At 48.8% G+C, this 17,466-nt stretch overlaps 1 protein-coding gene across 2 annotated transcripts in view; it reads right to left on the bottom strand.

Annotated features, from left to right (window-relative positions):
• Spock1 (SPARC (osteonectin), cwcv and kazal like domains proteoglycan 1) overlaps window positions 1-15,339 on the bottom strand; it is a 458,837-nt gene extending 443,498 nt beyond the window's left edge. The window contains exons 1-2 of one of the 2 annotated variants that reach the window (XM_041660008.1): window positions 15,170-15,339; window positions 14,423-14,611 (exon numbers count right to left, since the gene is read on the bottom strand). In XM_041660008.1, the coding sequence (XP_041515942.1) occupies window positions 14,423-14,611 (189 nt within the window). In that variant the 5' untranslated portion in view covers window positions 15,170-15,339. The remainder of the gene's footprint in view (window positions 1-14,422; window positions 14,612-15,169) is intronic. The other variant, XM_041660006.1, reaches the window with a different exon arrangement.
• Window positions 15,340-17,466: the final 2,127 nt, after the last annotated feature.

Raw genomic sequence — 17,466 nt, 5'->3', positions numbered from 1 at the left:
TCTCAAATGAGTCCATGTCTAACTATCGTAAGAGGAATCATTTTAACAACCTTGACCCGAGGGTCAGTTCTCTTTGGAGGTGGCAGACTTCCTGCACAGCACCTTCTCACGAGCCATCATTGATCATTGATGCCCATTAGTCTCTGCCCATCCACCTCAGGAACTCAAACATGTGACCAGATGTGCCAAACGTCTTTGAGGACACAGTCTTCTGCAGCTGCGAATCAAGAGCCTACAAAATGTTCCCACGCCGCTGACCAGACCCAGAGAGGAGGCTTTGTGTTTCCAGCTCATTGCTGATGCTGAAATAGCATCAATGGTGCCCTTCCCCTTGCCTGCTCTGCAGTGGGTACGCCCAGGGGCCTGGTGAGAGCAATGAGTAGGAAGGAAAGGACGGGCAATGAAAGGCAGGCAGATGTTGCAGACGCAAACCAGGACTGAGCTGGGGCCCAGGCCTCGTCTGTATTCTATAGGAGAAGCCGCAGTGCCGTGGTGAAGATAGACTGGGTTTTTAATGATCTCCTCTCACCCCTCCTCTACCACAAGGGCATTAAAGCCGCTATATGATGTGCAAGCAGCTAGGGATCCATCAGCCACAATCGCACTTAAAACCCGGCTTGGAGCATCTGCTCCCAATTACAAGTGAGGCTGGGGTTCATTAATACTGCCACAATGAGTTCAGTGGCATCCTCAGAGAATTGGCTCTGCAGACATCCCCAAAGCCAGGTGCTCATGTGAGAACGGAGAAGGTGTTCTCCCCCAGACTTGGAGTTAGTGGCTGCTTCTCAAAGGCTGACTCCCTGGCAGAATCCAGGGGAACCGAGAATCAGGCCTCCCAGCAGGCCGCAGAGGACCCTGCCCTTCCCTGAGTAGAGCTATCACTTGCGTGTGTCTTGGTAGGCATGCCAGGTTTCCATCCTTTATGGAACACTCCAGTCAGGTGTAGGGAAGGGTCATGGGTTCTGAGGGTTCCTGTCCAGCACAAGTGCATGTATGAGTGCACCAAGCATTTCTATTTATTGAAACGTATGAAAACAAATCCATTTTAGATGCAGAATAACTCATATGCTCCAAAATAAGGAAAGACAAAAACGATGACTTGACTCTCATTAGAACCCTGGCTTTATTTATCATGGAATGAATATACTCACAGGAATGATGAACAAATTAAAATGTTGTTTTTGAAGTTCGATACCAAATTTTAAAACTATGCTGTGCTGTTAAGTGAATGAGAGAATGTGTGTGTATTAAATCATAGAAATGGCTTACAAATCACAAAAAAAAAATCCTTGGCATTAAAAAGTCTAACTGGTTTGATATGGTTCAGTAAGTACCCACATAAGGGAAGGAGAGAACGGACTCCTGCAAGGTGTCCTCTGACCTCTAGAAATCTGCCTTTGTGAGCATGTCCATCCCCACAAATAACTATTTTTTAAGTGTTTAAGTCATGCTGGATACACAGAGATGCCAGCCAAAGAGTTAATGTCACCTTCACATTGGACAAAAGTGAGTGATTTACTTCTTTTTTTATTTCCTGTACCATCTAACTTTTCTTTAAAATTATCTATTCCTTTAAGTTGGGGAAAGAACACTGTAAAGTCAAAAAAAATAGCAGAATCCTCCACTTACAGAGTAAACACGTCTTTCCTATAGTCCCCTTACCCTACATTTTATCTATGACACTCAGAACACTACCATGACTTTAACTGCTTTCACTCGTAAGCTTGGCTCTTCCTCTCCCTCCTCTTTCTCTCTCTCTCTCACACACAACACATACACACATACCACACACCAAACACACCATACACACACCACACATACACACCAAACACACACACACCAAACATACACACACACCATACACACACACACACCACAAACACCACACACACATATACACCACACACCACACACACACACACACACACACACACACACACGTGTGCTCCATAAGGCCAGGCGAGTGCTTGAGAAACAATAGCTGCTCCACACAGTTCTTACTTGGATCTGTGGGTTGATTATAGGTTTACTTCTGGTTTTTATTTTTAATTGCATGTGTTGCTACCATGGAATTCTCATTCAGTAGTAGCAAAAGAAATTGGCCTAACAACTGTGGGAAATGGTCCAACCACTTCTCTTAAAGCTGAATGCTCACTTGTCTGTTGGTGACCACTAGATCCCCCACTAGGTGTGTTCCCAGGAACCTAGGCTCACCCGAGGATCTGTTCATGACAGTGTTCATATTAATAAAACCAGATGACCTCCCAAGTGGCCCTTGATAACAAGTCTGACACATGTGGGGTATTCATAGCACGATGAAAAGGAAAATATGTCACCTATTCAAAGCACATAGCCAGTTCAGTGAATGAAAAACAGACAACAGAGTGAATCCTCTGAGACCCATTTGTGACAACATAAAAGCAGGCAAAAGTCACATGCTGTTAGACATCAAGAGAGTTCCTACTAGGAGAGGGACAGGCAGTGATCCCAAGGTCCACAAGATGAACTTCTCAACGCTCCCAATATTGTCTCTCAGTTCACAACTGTGTGGCTGTGCTTGCTTTGGGTCACCTATAATCTGTGTGTGCCTCACTTCTATGGAACATGCCCACCCCACTAATGTAGGTCTGTGGTTATGTCTCTATGCACTTCGGGCCTCAGCCTAGAGTCCTCATAAGGCTAATATCACCATCACCACACCTAAGCGCCTGTGGGCACAACAGGTTGGGTCTCTATTAAAACAACACAAGACCAACAGACACACTAGAGCGTGCACACACACACACACATGCACGCACACCATGGTGGCAGTGTTTTGGGCACCAGAGTCAGGCAAAATAGTAGCAGTTGTCCACCTATTTCAATACAAACCTAGGTGAGCTAACTTGACAACAAACACACACATAAACACTGAATCAACTGTCCCCTAGAGACATGGCCCAGAGTCACAAGAAGTAGAGAGTATCAGAAAGCCCAGTGTGTCGGACTCTGATGGTCCACTTGTAGGCACATTCTTTGCAGAATGACTTCATGCAGGGTTCTCCAATCACCATGCACTACTTCCGCTTGTCTCAGGCAGGAGCCATGTTTGTCTCCAGGCTACAACTGAGCACAGCCTGGTGCTGTGGGATGTCTGTACACTGTGTGAAGATGTATTGCTGTGATTGGTGTAATAAAAAGCTGAACAGCCAATAGCTAGGCAGGAGGTATAGGCAGGACTTCCAGGCCAAGAGAGAACTCTGGGAAGAAAAGGAAGGAGTCACCAACCAGATGCAGAGGAAGCAGGACGCACAGGAAGAGAAGTAACGGCCACAGGCCATATGGCAGGATGTAGATTAATAGAAATGGGTTAATTAAGTTATAAGAACTAGTTAGTAACAACCCTAAGCTATCAGCCAAGCTTTCATAATTAATAAGAAGTCTCCTTGTCATTATTTGGGAGCTGGCTGACGGGACAGAGAAAGACTCATTACAGCTTGGTCAGTTAGTCTCTGAGTAATGAACACAGAGAAAAACTAACCAACCTACTGAATCAGTATATCAGGACCTGGTTTCTGGGAAGCAAGAACATAGGTCTCATGACCACAGAAAGAAACAAAAAAAAAATATCCCAAACTATGTGCAAGGGGCTGGAGAGGTGGCTCAGCAGTTAGGGCATGCACTGCTACTGCAGAGGGCAAGCTCGTAATACCCACATGGTGCTCAGCTCGCCACGGCCTGTACATCCAGCGGCGGTGGACATGATGTCCTCTCCTGGCCTCTGCAGGCACTGGATGCATGTGGTACACATACCCATATGCAGGCAAATGCTAATACACATAAAGCACAAATAAGTAAATCTTTCTGTAAAATGTGTACAAAGGGCCTTCTTCTGTGGAGCTATTTAAACCAACAGCCCTGGAACACAAGACTTCACAAGTTCCCAGCTACCAGCCACTCTGCAGTTTTATTTTCCCTGGGGGTGGCATTTCTTACACACTGGAAGGCACACAGGACTCAATCAGGAAGATGGTACAGACCAAGCCCCAGGTTACTGCAAGGCTGGCTGGTTATAATAAAAGCAATGTTGTGTCCTATTTAAAGTGCCAAGCTCTAACCACAGAGACCTCAAAAGTCCCAAGAGACTCAGCATGCCCACTGAGCATTGAAAGATCTAGAAAAACCCAAACACCCCAGAATAATGGCACAATGGGGAATCCCCCCTCCCTGGAGAGCCACACGCCTCTTCAATAGATTTTTCTTCCTCTTGGCCATAGGTTTACCAAGTTTAGGCACCATGGAGTTACCATTGACTACAGAAAACTCGCCCAGGTGGAGGAGAATGAAGCTCAAGAGCTGCGTGAGAGGTCAACGGAATCGCTTCAGAACCCAGAATCCGGTCTGCTCCTGCTGCTGGTCATGAATTCCCTTAGCTTAGATGAGTCTTGCTTGATGGCCCATGATCTTTCCAGAATAATCTGGCCAACTGAAATGGTTTAGTATACCAAAGAGAAGGCAGCAAGCAGGTCCCTGAGCCTGACCCACATTTCTCTTCTCCAACTGGCATGCAGTTTGTATCTGAGGGGACATCCTCTAAAGAAATCAACTTCATCGCCTCTGCCATTCCTTGTCTTCTCTACGGCCTTATCATTTCTCCTGCCTCCATGCCTGTTCACTATCAACTCAAGCCATTGTCAGACTCAATTCCTTCCTTCATCTGTGCATAAATCATAGCCACTCTGTGATTAAAGAAAGTCCCCGTCATGAGTACTGTGCTCATGAGTTCAAACGTCCCTACACCAACCAAAGTCAAACGTTATTCCAGTCCACAGATCAGCGATGACTGTTGTTCAAACTGAGGCAGATATGTGCAGTGGAAATGGGATCTTTCCTTCCCCTGATGTCAGTGGTAGCCCTGCTGGTATAAGGTGAAAATATCACTCTTTGCTTAATAACATGGTGCTAGTTATTTGGGATGAGTGACAATTCTCCAGGATTTCTCTGTAAATGCTGCTTGGGAACCGCCTACACCCAAATTACCTAGCCTGTGCAACAAATGTACGTTCCTGGATGCCATTGCTACATGGTGGCCACTGTGGTCTAGACTAGCAGGCTCAGATCTGCATCTGAAGCAAGCCCCACCAGCGACTTTGCAATGCTGTAAGGCCAGGGTGTGTTGGCCCTGCACAGCTCTCTAGACCCTGCTGTTTTAGCCTCCTCCGTAGCTGGTCATTGCTGACTTGGCCTGGCCTTCCTTTGGATTGGTGCGGAATCATCCTGCATACATGGAGAGACAGAATGTATACAGCTGAAATGGAAAGACCTCTCCCCGCTATGTCTCATTTCTAAATGTTTTATCTGGGCTGAGATTGCCCAGGACAGCTCCAGGAGGCTCTGCTCCTGGCCCTGAATACAAGTATTGTTCAACTCTGCTTAAAAACCCACTTACCCAACAGTAACCCTGCTGGAAATAGAGCTGATAAGCCTATAATTATTATAAATAGTTGTATAATATCCCTTTCCTCATCCCATTGCACTAAAGAGTAATTCTTTTTTATAATAGTGGATTTTTAACTTTACTTTAATTTTATGTATATGTTGAGTGCCTACACCCATGTCTGTGCACATGTGCATGTCTGGTCAAAAAGGTCAGAAGGTGGCATCAGGTCCCCTGTAACTGGAGTTACAGCAGGTTTTAGCTCTCTTGGTGTGGGTGCTGGGAACTGAACCCAGGTTCTCAGCAAGTGTTCTCACCACTGAGTCATCTCTCCAGTCACAAATAGGTTATTTTCCAAGCATCAGACGAGTGTCCTGAGGGGCACAGAGAAATTGTAAAAAATAAATAAATAAATAACCCAATCAAGTTAATTTTTATGTCTGTGGGTGTATCATTGTTCCTCCCCTTTAAGTTAATTTTTATGTCTGTGGGTGTATCGTTGTTCCTCCCCTTTAAGAAACCATTACTCTCATGCCTGTCATGAGGACACAGGGAAGACCATACCCAAGGCTGTAAAGTGCATTCCCGTGCATAGCACGGCAGTACGGTAACTGTATACAGTTGTCTCTCCCTACCCTAAACCGACCTCTGAGCGCAGAAACTGTTTCATCCAGGACCTCAAAGTCCATCCCCCACTTGTTTTCAGCAATGGAAGGGGATGGGAAGGAGAGGAGGGAGCATCTCATGAACTTCAGTCTTGTTTCAAAATTACCAACTTCACAAAGCATCTGGGGAACTCTAAAACACCCCATTCCTAAACAACAGAGGGCCATCTGCATACCCCACTTTCTGTAATTGACTCCTTGGTTCCAAAAATAGTAAAATAAACTGAAGATCTGTAAGCACATGGGCAAGAGTTCACTTGAGAGAATCCTAGGATAAACACGCATGATGAAAACACCTAAGGGTCTTTCCCACTTCTGGGCCCTCAGGCCTGCCCATGCCACTGCCTGGCATGGAACACAGCTGCCTCCTCTCTTCCCCAGCTCACTCAGGCCATCCTCTGGCTCAGCTTCTATACCCTCCACAGGAATGGACGCTGCCCCTAGTCAGAGCTCTCCAGAACTCCTCCTCCCCATCCAGGCTCCAGACATGGATGCCTCTGCCTCCTAGCTGTGCCTACATCTGTCTCACACAGTTGACAAAGCCCTAGGACAGTATAGGCGGTGCCTGTCTCCTGTTTCCAGAACCCAAAAAAAGATCTGATGTGACTGGCATTTGAGGTACATTTCCATACCAACAAAACACCCTTTTCTGGATCAACTATTTGTTGCTGCTTGGGGTTTCCTAAGCCGTAGGCAGTCTGCTCTGGCTGCCATGAACTACAGGCCTTCTGATGGCCTTCAATGAGGAACTAACAAGCTGGTTATTGGGAGAGAAAGAGCAACAGTATGACTGCCCTATTCCTATTCGCCTGTTGGTTCTAAAGTCAGGCCTGGAGCCAGTGTGAGCCATCACTAGATCCTACAGGTGCTGCCCTGGGGGGTGATGCTGGTTTCACTCAGAACTGAGAGCAAACAGCAGGTTCCTAATGGACAGGGCATGAAGAAAGTCATGGTAGCACCCGGGCTGGCTGCACCATCTGCCTCAGGACCCACTCTACCCTTCCGACCAGCCCGGGAACATCCCAAAACACAAATGATCCTGGATGTGGGTTTAATGTGAGCAGTGACGTCAGTACGGATTCCTTGGGTTCAAAGATGTCCAGGGGAGTACGTCACGTAACTAGGACTTTTGGCACAACTGAGCTCACAACACCCCACCGACATATCATGATGAGGGCTGCCAGTTTTGAGCTGGGGATGGGGGCACCTGTGAGAGATGATGGGGGGACTGCCTCTGCCAGGAGCTGTGAGTGGCAAGTAACAGGGAGCTGGCACATGAAACACACACCACCTTTCAGGCTGGCATGAGACAAAGACGGACTCAAGGACAGACGGACTCAAGGACAGACGTGAGTCATAATTTCTGTCCATTTCAGCCGGCTTGGACTAGTTTTCAGTCACTTGCATGATAGAGGCCTCACCAATAAAACACGACCAGTCTACTGCAATAAACAAGACAAAGAGGAGCCATTAGCTCAGAGAACAGACAGCTTGGGGCTGCTATAACTGTGGGACATTTGGGGAGGGTGCTGGAGCAGTGGGGTACACAGGTACCTATTGAGAGACTCGGGTACAGCTCATCTCTTCTCTCCATCTGCCACTGCCAAGGGAGAGATGGACAGGTTGTCCTGCAATGGTTCCTTTCTTCAGAGTGGTTATGTCCACAGGAGGATGGAATCCTGTGCAACCTCAGCTTTCCTCAAAAGTCTGCCAGGCTGGGCGATGGTGGCGCACGCCTTTAATCCCAGCACTCGGGAGGCAGAGGCAGGCGGATCTCTGTGAGTTCGAGACCAGCCTGGTCTACAGAGCTAGTTCCAGGACAGGCTCCAAAGCCACAGAGAAACCCTGTCTCGAAAAACCAAAAAAAAAAAAAAAAAAAAAAAAAAAAGTCTGCCAAACTCTATCCTGGACATAGACTTACCTGGATAATAGTGCATTAAAAATGGCAAATCCCATAAGAAATAGTATCTTAGACTAGAAAACACCCTGGAAAAGTACCTGCAACCTTGACAAACTATTTAATCTCTTACAGGAAATGTCTTAATTATCTAACTGAGGAAATAAGGGCATGCGTTAGCATCCAAGTGACTTGCCATCTGACATACGGCAAAGGGATACCGCACAGTAAGAAGGGAGCTGGCACTGGAGAGATTCTCGGCAGTCAAGAGTACATACTGCACGCACAGAGGACCTGGGTTTGGCCTGCATCTCTGACTCCAGTTCCAGAGGCCCCGCCCACTTCTGGCCTCCTAGGCTCCTGCAGGCATGCAGGACACACAAACCCATCCAGGTGCATACACATACATATTTTTTAAAAAATGTAAACTTGGACTTCCTGAAAGTCTCTGAGTTTAGATATAGAATTGTTTGGTTTGAAATATGTCATATTGAGCAAATAAATATGATCTTTATAAAATATCTAATTTCTAGTTTTCCTCTGTCTCCTCAAGCAAAATAACAGTTGAGCTAATGGTTAAGGCTTATCCTTTGGGATAGCCTCTCACAGATCCAAAGCTCTATTTGGAGTGGCTTCTTGGCTTGGAAAATAGCTTTGCTAGCATGTACCAAGGTACCTAGACTCCCAGAAATACATTCTAGTCCTTTCTTGTGTAGAAGAGCTGCGAAGATCAGGGAGAGGTGGGAAACTCAGTTCACAAGGTTGGCAGAGACAAGAGGTTCTACCTTATATGCAAAGAAAGACTTAGCCTCTCTTTTCAAAGGACAGACCAAAAGGAAGGCCAGAGAAGACAGGATGCGCTTAGGCCTGTCCACCTCTGAGCTATTCCAGGGAAGCGATTATGTCTACCAGTGGTCCTGGGGTTTAGGGGACTTAAGACAGTGGTTCATTAAAGGAGTTAGGGCCATGACTCACTGACAGCTCCTTGAGCCTGTTTAATCAAAGATGACTTTCTGCTACACTCCTCCAGAAATTAACCTCGTGTGGTCACAAATGAATCGCCCATCTGCTAAGCCACACCACCTCTGGTCACCAGAACCACCAACGATGACCCATTTGCTAAGCCACACCACCTCTGATCACCAGCACCACCAACAAAGTCAGCCCCTGTGCTAGCTGGAAGCCCCAGTGGTCCTTGAAACTCACTGTAAGTGAGACGTCACCATCAGACGGCCACTGCCCCCCATTTCTGCTAGGAGACCGCCACATCCCACGGTGTGTGGTCCACGCGCTCTCATTAGAATTATAAACCTTGGTCACTCTGGAGTAGGGTAAATGCCAGCAAAAGCAACACTTCTGACACCCCAGGCTCAGCCGAGGTAATTATCCTGGAGTTAAATGTCAAGGCTGGTTTCGTGTGTGCAGAAGAAAGGAAATGTCATGTTTAGTGTAAGCAACAATATTATTTTAATCAAATCAGAGGCTCATTATTAGAAGATAAAGCCTGACACGACCCCGACAATAAGCTGTGTCTACCTGGCTTCCCACTGCTCAAGTTCCTGGTTGAGTGCCCTCAGACATGATATGGATGGAGCTACAGACAGGGTACACACCTAAGAGCCACTCAGCCCTCTTGGTTGCGAGACGCAGGTCCCTCCACACCCTGGTGTCTCTGGAAGCCTGGCGAAGCAGCTCAGCTCTCAATAAACAGGCAAGGATAGCAGTACTTTTTTCGTTGGATTGCTATATTAAATAATGAACAGGGAGTGCCTTGAACAATGCCCGACACGCTGAATGCTCCACAAGTGTTTGCTATTATCTATTTATGCAACGCTAAATTTTTTCCTTACAGCAAGTGGGTATTATCTCCATGAGAAAAAAAAACTTACTAGTTTTTAAAGAATGTAGAATAAGAAAGAATCGTGAAGAGCCCAAGCTAGCGGCACGCCAGAGGTTGTAGGAAAGAATTACATTAAAGCTGCGCACATTTATAGGTCAGAGCCTCATGCTCACGAAGCAGTCAAACATTTACAAGGATGAATGAAATGTAGGATTGAATAGAGGGAACTTGGACAAAGCCAAATCAGATTTGTGGCCATTCTGATGTCTCAAACTCAAGCCGTGGGGAAGCAGGACCAGGGCAGCTTGCCTTCTGCACTTCCTCCTTCTGTTGGTGTTGCTTATCAGACTTGCCCCATTCCCTATCCACCAAGCCCACTATGTTTGCTTTTATTCCTTCAGGACAAATTTGTGCTGCTGAAATATCCTTGACTAGGCCATCTCCAGCCAGAGAGGGTTGACTTCCCAGGGACTACACTAACGGTCTCTCCTCCCAGCAGCTAACAATTGCCTATAAATCTGAGGCTTGGAGTGGGATTGTGTGCCCGGTTACTCTCTGCATGCTGGGGTCTGGTCTGGTTTGGGCATGCTCAGGTTTTGGACATGTCGTCACAACCACTGTGAGCTCACATGTACAGAGGCCTTGCTCACAGCTTCCTTCTTGATGCTGTCTTTGTTCAAAAGTCCAGGCTTCCTCCTAGCCAAGACATCCCAATTTCTAGACTTTATAAAGAAAGCAGTGGTGGAGCACACCTTTAATCCCAGCACTTGGGAGGCAGAGGCAGGCAGATCTCTGTGAGTTCGAGGTCAGCCTGGTCTACAAGAGCTAGTTCCAGAAACCACAAGTACATGGAGGAACAGCCATTGGAAAGCTTTTGTGTCCTGACTGGATCCCTAACTCTAAACAACAACTTATGAGGTAGTTTTAATGGCTCATGTGCTGAGTGACAAGATGCTTTTCAAAGTGGCAAATCAGGGGCTGCCAGGTCATCTTCAGCAATGTCACAGCACATCCAACACTCCAAACATCCAGGAACGCATCCTACCATTGTGTCCACTTCCAAGGGTCCAGACGTGACTACCCGTACACACAGCCACCTCTCTGAAAGGGGCACTTTGAGCCACGTGCTGCACACCTGCAATCCCACCACTGAGGAGGCAGAGTTCAGGAGTTCAAGGTCAAGCTTGGCTACAGAATGAGTTCAAGACCACACTGGAATACAGGAAACTGTCTCAAAACCAAAGTAAGACAAAAACAAAGTCAGGTAACCCTTTGCTTTTAGCGTCCCAAGATCAAAGGTCACTTCTAAATACCTGACATGCATTCATATTACCATATTCTTTTAAAGTGATCAGCGACCTCAAATCAAAAAGCCGCAGTTGGGCATGGAGGCACACACCTTTAATCCCAACACTGGATCTCACTCAGTTCAAGACCAGCCTAGTCTACAAAATGAGTTGCAGGGACAGCCATGACTGTTACACAGAGAAGCCCTGTCTCAAAAAAAACAAAACAAAATAAAACAAAAAAGGGCCCAAAATAACAGCCAAGAAGCTAAGGTTTTGTCAGCCTGGAGCAAGGCCTGGTTCACTGAATGTGAATAGGCTGGCCAAGCCATTGCCATTCTAGCTAGGCCTTCTATATTATCTCCAGAGTGGCCTGTTTCTAGAGAAAGCGACCTCTTTCCTCCCTAGTGTCTGAGGGTCCAGGCTTTTCCACGTAAATGACCCAACTAAAGATACTTAGACTTGCCCCCAAAGGACATCGAGTTCATGCCACTTAAAGAGGTTAATGGCATTCAATTATACCTGAGTCACTGTGGGAGTCAGATGACTCCAAATGAAGCCTAGAAAATTCTTAATGACTGATGATGTTGGCCAATATTTTAACATCTTTGGATGTTTTTAACGACTTGCTGAACCAAATTGTCATTCCTACAAATGGCACACTGCTAAATGCACTAGCTTAGCACCAAACTCTGCTCCAGGGGCCTTCTTCTTCCACGCTTAAGCCTCGGACCTTTCTTCCAAACAACCATCAAGGCAGTGTCCCTAGTCACTCTGAGGACTGTCTAGTCCATCTGTTTAAGGGATGAACCACCCTTTCTGTCCTCAGAAAGGTGCCTAGCCCAACTGTCATCAGAGAGGCTTCATCCAGTAACCGATGGAGACAGATGCAAACCCACAGTCAAACATTAGGCAGAGCTTGGGGAAACCTGCTGAACAGAGGGAAGGAGGATTGCAGGAGCCAGGGGGTCAAGGACATCATGAGAAAAACCATGGAATCAACTAACCTTGGTTCATAGGGGATCACAGAGTCTGGACCAACAACCAGGGAGCCTGCATAGAGCCTACCTAGTCCCTCTACATACATATCAACAGTATATATGTATAGCTTGGTCTACTTGTGGGACTCCTAACAGTAGGAGCAGGGGCACTTAAGCTGGCTTTTGGGAACCTATTCCTCACACTGGGTTGCCTTGTCCAACGTTAATACAAAGGGAGGAGCTTAGTCCTTCAGCAACTGGATGTGCCGTGCTTTGTGGATATCAGTGATCCTGCCCCTTTCTGAACAGAAACAGAGGAGAAGATAGGGGACAGAGGGGAGAGAGAATGGGAGGAAAGGAGTGAGGGTAAAAAAAAAATGTGGCAGGGTGTAAAATAAATAAATAATTTAATTAGTAAAAACAAAACAAAAAGCCTGGATGCTGTAGTTCAGCAAGTAACCTGGGTTTCACCATCCGTCATGGTTAGAGGACGGGGAGAATTTGACCTACTTTCTAAAAGTCAAGATTATCCAAAAAAAAAAAAAAAAGAAAAAGAAGGAAGGAAGGAAGGAAGGAAGGAAGCCATTCATTTTCCTAAAATGCGAAGCTAAATTGGAATCAGGTCTTTAGTATTCACGACTAACTGAGGATACAGACCCGCACACAACCCCAAGACCCAGCAGGCGTAAGTGTCTCCACCGCAGCCACTCCCTGCTCCAAGGGAGTAAAGGTGGCCAGTCCTCTAAACCACGTCCAATTTGCCCAGGTCTCTGAGAGTCCATCATGTGCCTGGCTCCTCAACTCTAGCCAAAACGTAATAATAGCAAAAACAAAACTACGTCTGTACTTCCCCCATGCTGCACTCCGACCCGGGTAGGAAGAAAAGTGTGGCCATCTGGTCATCAAAACCAGAAAGGGGCCAGAGATGGCTAAGAGAACTTAGTGAGAGGCAGCCGTAAGCTGCCTGGTGGGGTTCGGCAGGAGGCAGATCTGCTGCAAACAGCCCCAAATAACCAAGGATGCTCAGTGTATGTTTGAAAAACTCTTCCCAGAAGCTGCCCACCATCCACTCCAGAGAGGAGAGGGGGCTGAGAAAGCATATAAGCAAGTCCCCCACTCAAGGCTAAAGTTGCATCTGCCTCTCTGGGAGGGAACCCTGGAGAGGCTGCCATTTAGGAAGCACGGGCAAACAGGAGCCATTCAGGTCCTCAGAGACCTGCTCCCTGCAAGGCTGGAGATACTGTGAATGGGCTCTGAGAAACCCAGCGGAGAGAAGTGTGCAGCCAACTCTCTCCACCTCTGTATTTAAGCCATGCCCTGCGATGAGTACACGGGGTTTGGTGGTATGGGTCAGGCTACCCCTTTAAAATGCATATGCTGCTTTTTAAAAATGTCTTAACACCTAAACACACACACACACACACATATATGTATATATATATGTATGTGTGTATGTATGTATATGTATATCAGCAAAGCATTTGAAGATAAAAGCTTTACTCATTATAAGTCTTGGACATTCTTGCAATATTCAAAGTATCTTGAGGACAGGGATTCCTAATGTCCCCTAGAAGAGCTTGACCCCTGCCACCCAGTTTCTGAAGAAGCTGTGAACTGGTTCTGCTGGGGGGAGCTGTCTGCTGGAATGACTGTACCAGGCACTTCTTGCCCCATCTTCTAGGGGCACAGAGGTCCGTGGGAGCCAGGACTGGGGTGGAAGCAAACAACAGAAGTGCCCCCCATGCCCAAGAGTTTCTCCTCCATACCCCAGCACTCTCATCTGAAAAGGGACAGATTCCCTGGGCTGCCTGCTTCTTTTTCCCCTCCACTAAAGTCCATAAGACTCCAATCCACTGCACTGTTCTCTAACATCTCAAGCTCATTGCTATGAGAACCCCCCCCCCAACCTCCCCCTCGTGCCTGCCACATCTGGCTCCCTAATAAATGAGCTACACTCATCCAGTGGGGATTATTTTCTGGCGCACTGGAAAGGCGTCCAAATCAAGGCCGCTCCTGGGCTCTTCTCTCTGCAGCTCGGTAAAGTCAGTCTGCCACCGGGAGCTCTCAGACACATCGGGAGCCCCTCTCCCCACGCTGCTTAAGGCTCGCGCCCTGTTCCCTTGCAGACAGCTGCATCAGTCCTACAAGTGTACACACCGGGACCACAGGTAGCACGCAAGAGCATCCAGCCTTCCAAGTTCTCTTTAAAGTTCCTCCCAAGCTAGACCTATGGACTATGGACCTCCGTGGGAGGTTTGAATCTACCACCCCCACCCCCTCACCGGCCTCTGAGCTACCCCTATTTTCCACTCCCGGAGCGGGTGGCCCCCGTACTCACGTCTCGGAAACGGTTCCAGTACTTATCACGGTCATACTGGGAGACGGTGCTCAGCCACTGGTCATTGTCCAGGAAATTGGCGTTGTTGAGGGCCGCGCCGCCTGCGAGAGCGTCCAGGTGCCGGCTGTCCACTTGGAGGAAGAAGCACCACGCCGCGGCGGCCGCGGCGAGTACCGCGATCGCTGGCATCTGGGGGCAGGGAACACGGGCGTGAGTCGGCGACAACAGGACGACCTCGAGCCCCTCGCTCCCACCAGGGGAGTCCGGGCGCCTGGGGAGCGCACCAACTGCAACGCCTAGGATCAGGGTGGTCCCTCGCACACCTGGGACGGAGGCTGGACTTGGAGAGCCCTCGTGAATGGAGACAAACGCAGAGGCCAAGTCACGGATTCGGGGCTCTGTCAAACTACCGAGGACCCTCTCACCTGCGTTAGTACCCCCTCCCCAAAACCCGGAGGCTCAATGTGCCAGCCGCACTCTCACAGACGGGGCCCACAGCTGTGGGGCAGGGATAGGGATAACGGGGCTCTGAGCATTATCCCACGTTTTGGTAGATGGGGGCTTTGAGGGTGCCCTCAAGCCCTCCTAAGGCAAAGGTCTCCCTGAGCCCGGCCCGCTGCTTCCGTGCAACAGGGTCGCGCAGAGATGCCCCCAGGCCCTGACCCTGCCGGCCCCGGTGATGGCCTCATGAAGGTCCCAACTACGCCAATACGCCAAGTTGGGGCTCAGGGTTCTGCGGACACGTACCTTGGGGGCCCGCTCGAGTCCCGGCGACCGAGTTGCTGGCGCTACTGTGCCGCGGTGACTGGGAAGGCTGCTGCCCGGCTCGTTCCCCTACGCACCTGCCGCCTCCGCGCGTCCGGCCGCTTTGTGAGCCCGCAGCGCTCTGGCTCGGCTCGGGCGCGGCGTCCACGGGCGGAGAAGCCCGAGCTCGTAGCCGAGGCCTCTGGCGCCCCCTGGCGGCTGCGCGACGCTGCGCGGACCCATCCCGGAGCATGATTCATTCCCAGGCTCTCTGCAGGACTAATACAGATTTCAGGCTGAGGGGAAGGAGGTTATAAGGCCAAGAAGTCACCAGGGTTGAGGGTAGTTGGTCGGGACACCTGGCTCAGAATCACTTTTGTGGAGAGGGGAGAGAGCTACCCCCCGCAACTTTCTGAATCAGCATCGCTAAACAGGGTCTCCAAGAGTCTACACTTTAAACGAGTCCCGGGTGCTTCTTGTGCACGGAATTGAGTGAATTTCTCCACTCCCTCGTCCAAGCCATACACCTAGCATCTCTGAAGTCTGGTCCTCACCCACGACCACCCGTGGGAGTCCTGCATAACCCTTCTCCAGCTTCAGGGACAGGGTAGAAGTCAGAAGCAGGAGGCTGGCCTTGTCCTAGCCCTCATACCCCTTCCCAAATACTCAGCCAAGTTTGATTAAATAGGGCATGAAGGGACTTAACACATTGCCCTGCCTGAAAACCGGTACCTCCCCTGCCTTCTTCTCTGTACAGCTGCAGTCAGTGCCCGGGACTATTTATCTATAGTCATATATATTCCAAGTTTGTCCTCCTTGTTGCTAGACCTGCATATCGGCACTGGCTGTCTCACTCTTGACTGCTCCTTGGTGCCCAGGGTACCATTCGAGACACTCAAGCACTTAGTAGCAGATGAAGTCTGAGCCACACTTTCCAATGTGTCACCACAACGATGCGGCCAGTTGTGAACTGTGCTGTAATAGTCTGGTTATGGATGACATAGTTGAACTGTGGTTTGTTTTGAGCACAGGCTCAATTGCAGCAACTGTGCGCTCTGAAAAGCCGTAACAGGAGAGACGTCGGGGAAGCCCTTCACCACAGGGGTATAGTGAGTGTCTGGTATAGCCTGAGAGAGGTGGGCTTGGGATGGCAAGGCAAATGAACTTTACCTGGAGAGGGATGTGCAAGCATCAACTCTGGCCTGCTTTTCAGCAGCCCCGTCCTGAAGAGTCACCCCCAGATGTCATTAAAGCCTCCTCACATCCAGCTCTTTTATCAGTTCATCTTAATCTGCCTTTAGAGGGAACTACCTGAAGTGATCTGTCACGTCCACAGCCTTTCCTGCGCAACCCTGGGCTGCTGCTATGTGCTCCTGGATTTCTGGTCCTCAGTGCCATTCCTGCACCCGACAGGAGCGTCCTGGACTCAGTTCTATCACCACAGCACCCTTACCCTAGACGTCTGTATGGCCTGTGGTCTCATCTGAGAGCCTGCAAGTCAATCCCAGGCCACAGTGATTTGAAGGCTTGCCGCTCTCTACCCAGCTCCATGCTCAGCATCCCACGGTGCCCACGGGACCCACTGCTTCACACCTACACCCCCAGGCTTATCTCAGAACTTAACATTCATTGGACGCTCAATAAATCTGGTGATTGGATGGATGGAGCAAGCAAATTCCATAGCCCTAATGTATCTCAAAGTTTTAACCTCCCATCCCCAACCTTTGGTTCTGTGGCACAAATCTGTGACTTTTCTGGGAAGACCTGTCCCTGGTTTAATTAGAGGACATCTGCTCTTGGCCAGGTGCCAGCCTCACAACTGGAATTGTCCCTGTAACCACGGTGTATAGGAAGGGCAGCCAGTACCGCACAGGCGGGAGACAGGGTGTCAGAGCTGGCCTGAGCCAAGAATGGACTTAACCTTGTAGTAGGTGAGGAGGCTGGCAGCTGGACTCCTGCCAACCACTCAGCTGGCACTCGTGGGGAAGAATGTCAGATTCATTCGGCTGTGAGAAGCACCCAGGACCAAATCAATACTGTGCCTTGGGGCTGTATTTCTGCTCTTCACTGGCGCACACACAAGTATAATAACTCCTTGTTTTAACATAGTCCTCACTTCCAAGGAGCCCACGTGTTTTATTTTCAGTTTAGTGAATCCTCAAACATGCGCTCCTGGCCAGACTGAAGCAGACAGAACTATCGCCACTTTCTGCCGAGGAGAACTGTGGAGGTCTCAGAGTGATGGCCGCGCCTGCAAAGTCTAGGGGTAGCACCCCCCAAGATGCTCTGCTGGCCAGGAA

Source organism: Microtus oregoni, unplaced genomic scaffold (genome assembly GCF_018167655.1).
Source record: "Microtus oregoni isolate MIOR12 unplaced genomic scaffold, Mior012 000011F_ref0000422, whole genome shotgun sequence".
Classification (NCBI taxonomy): domain Eukaryota; kingdom Metazoa; phylum Chordata; class Mammalia; order Rodentia; family Cricetidae; genus Microtus; species Microtus oregoni.
Note: the sequence above shows the minus strand (reverse complement) of the source record. Positions and strands in the feature narration are given on the sequence as shown.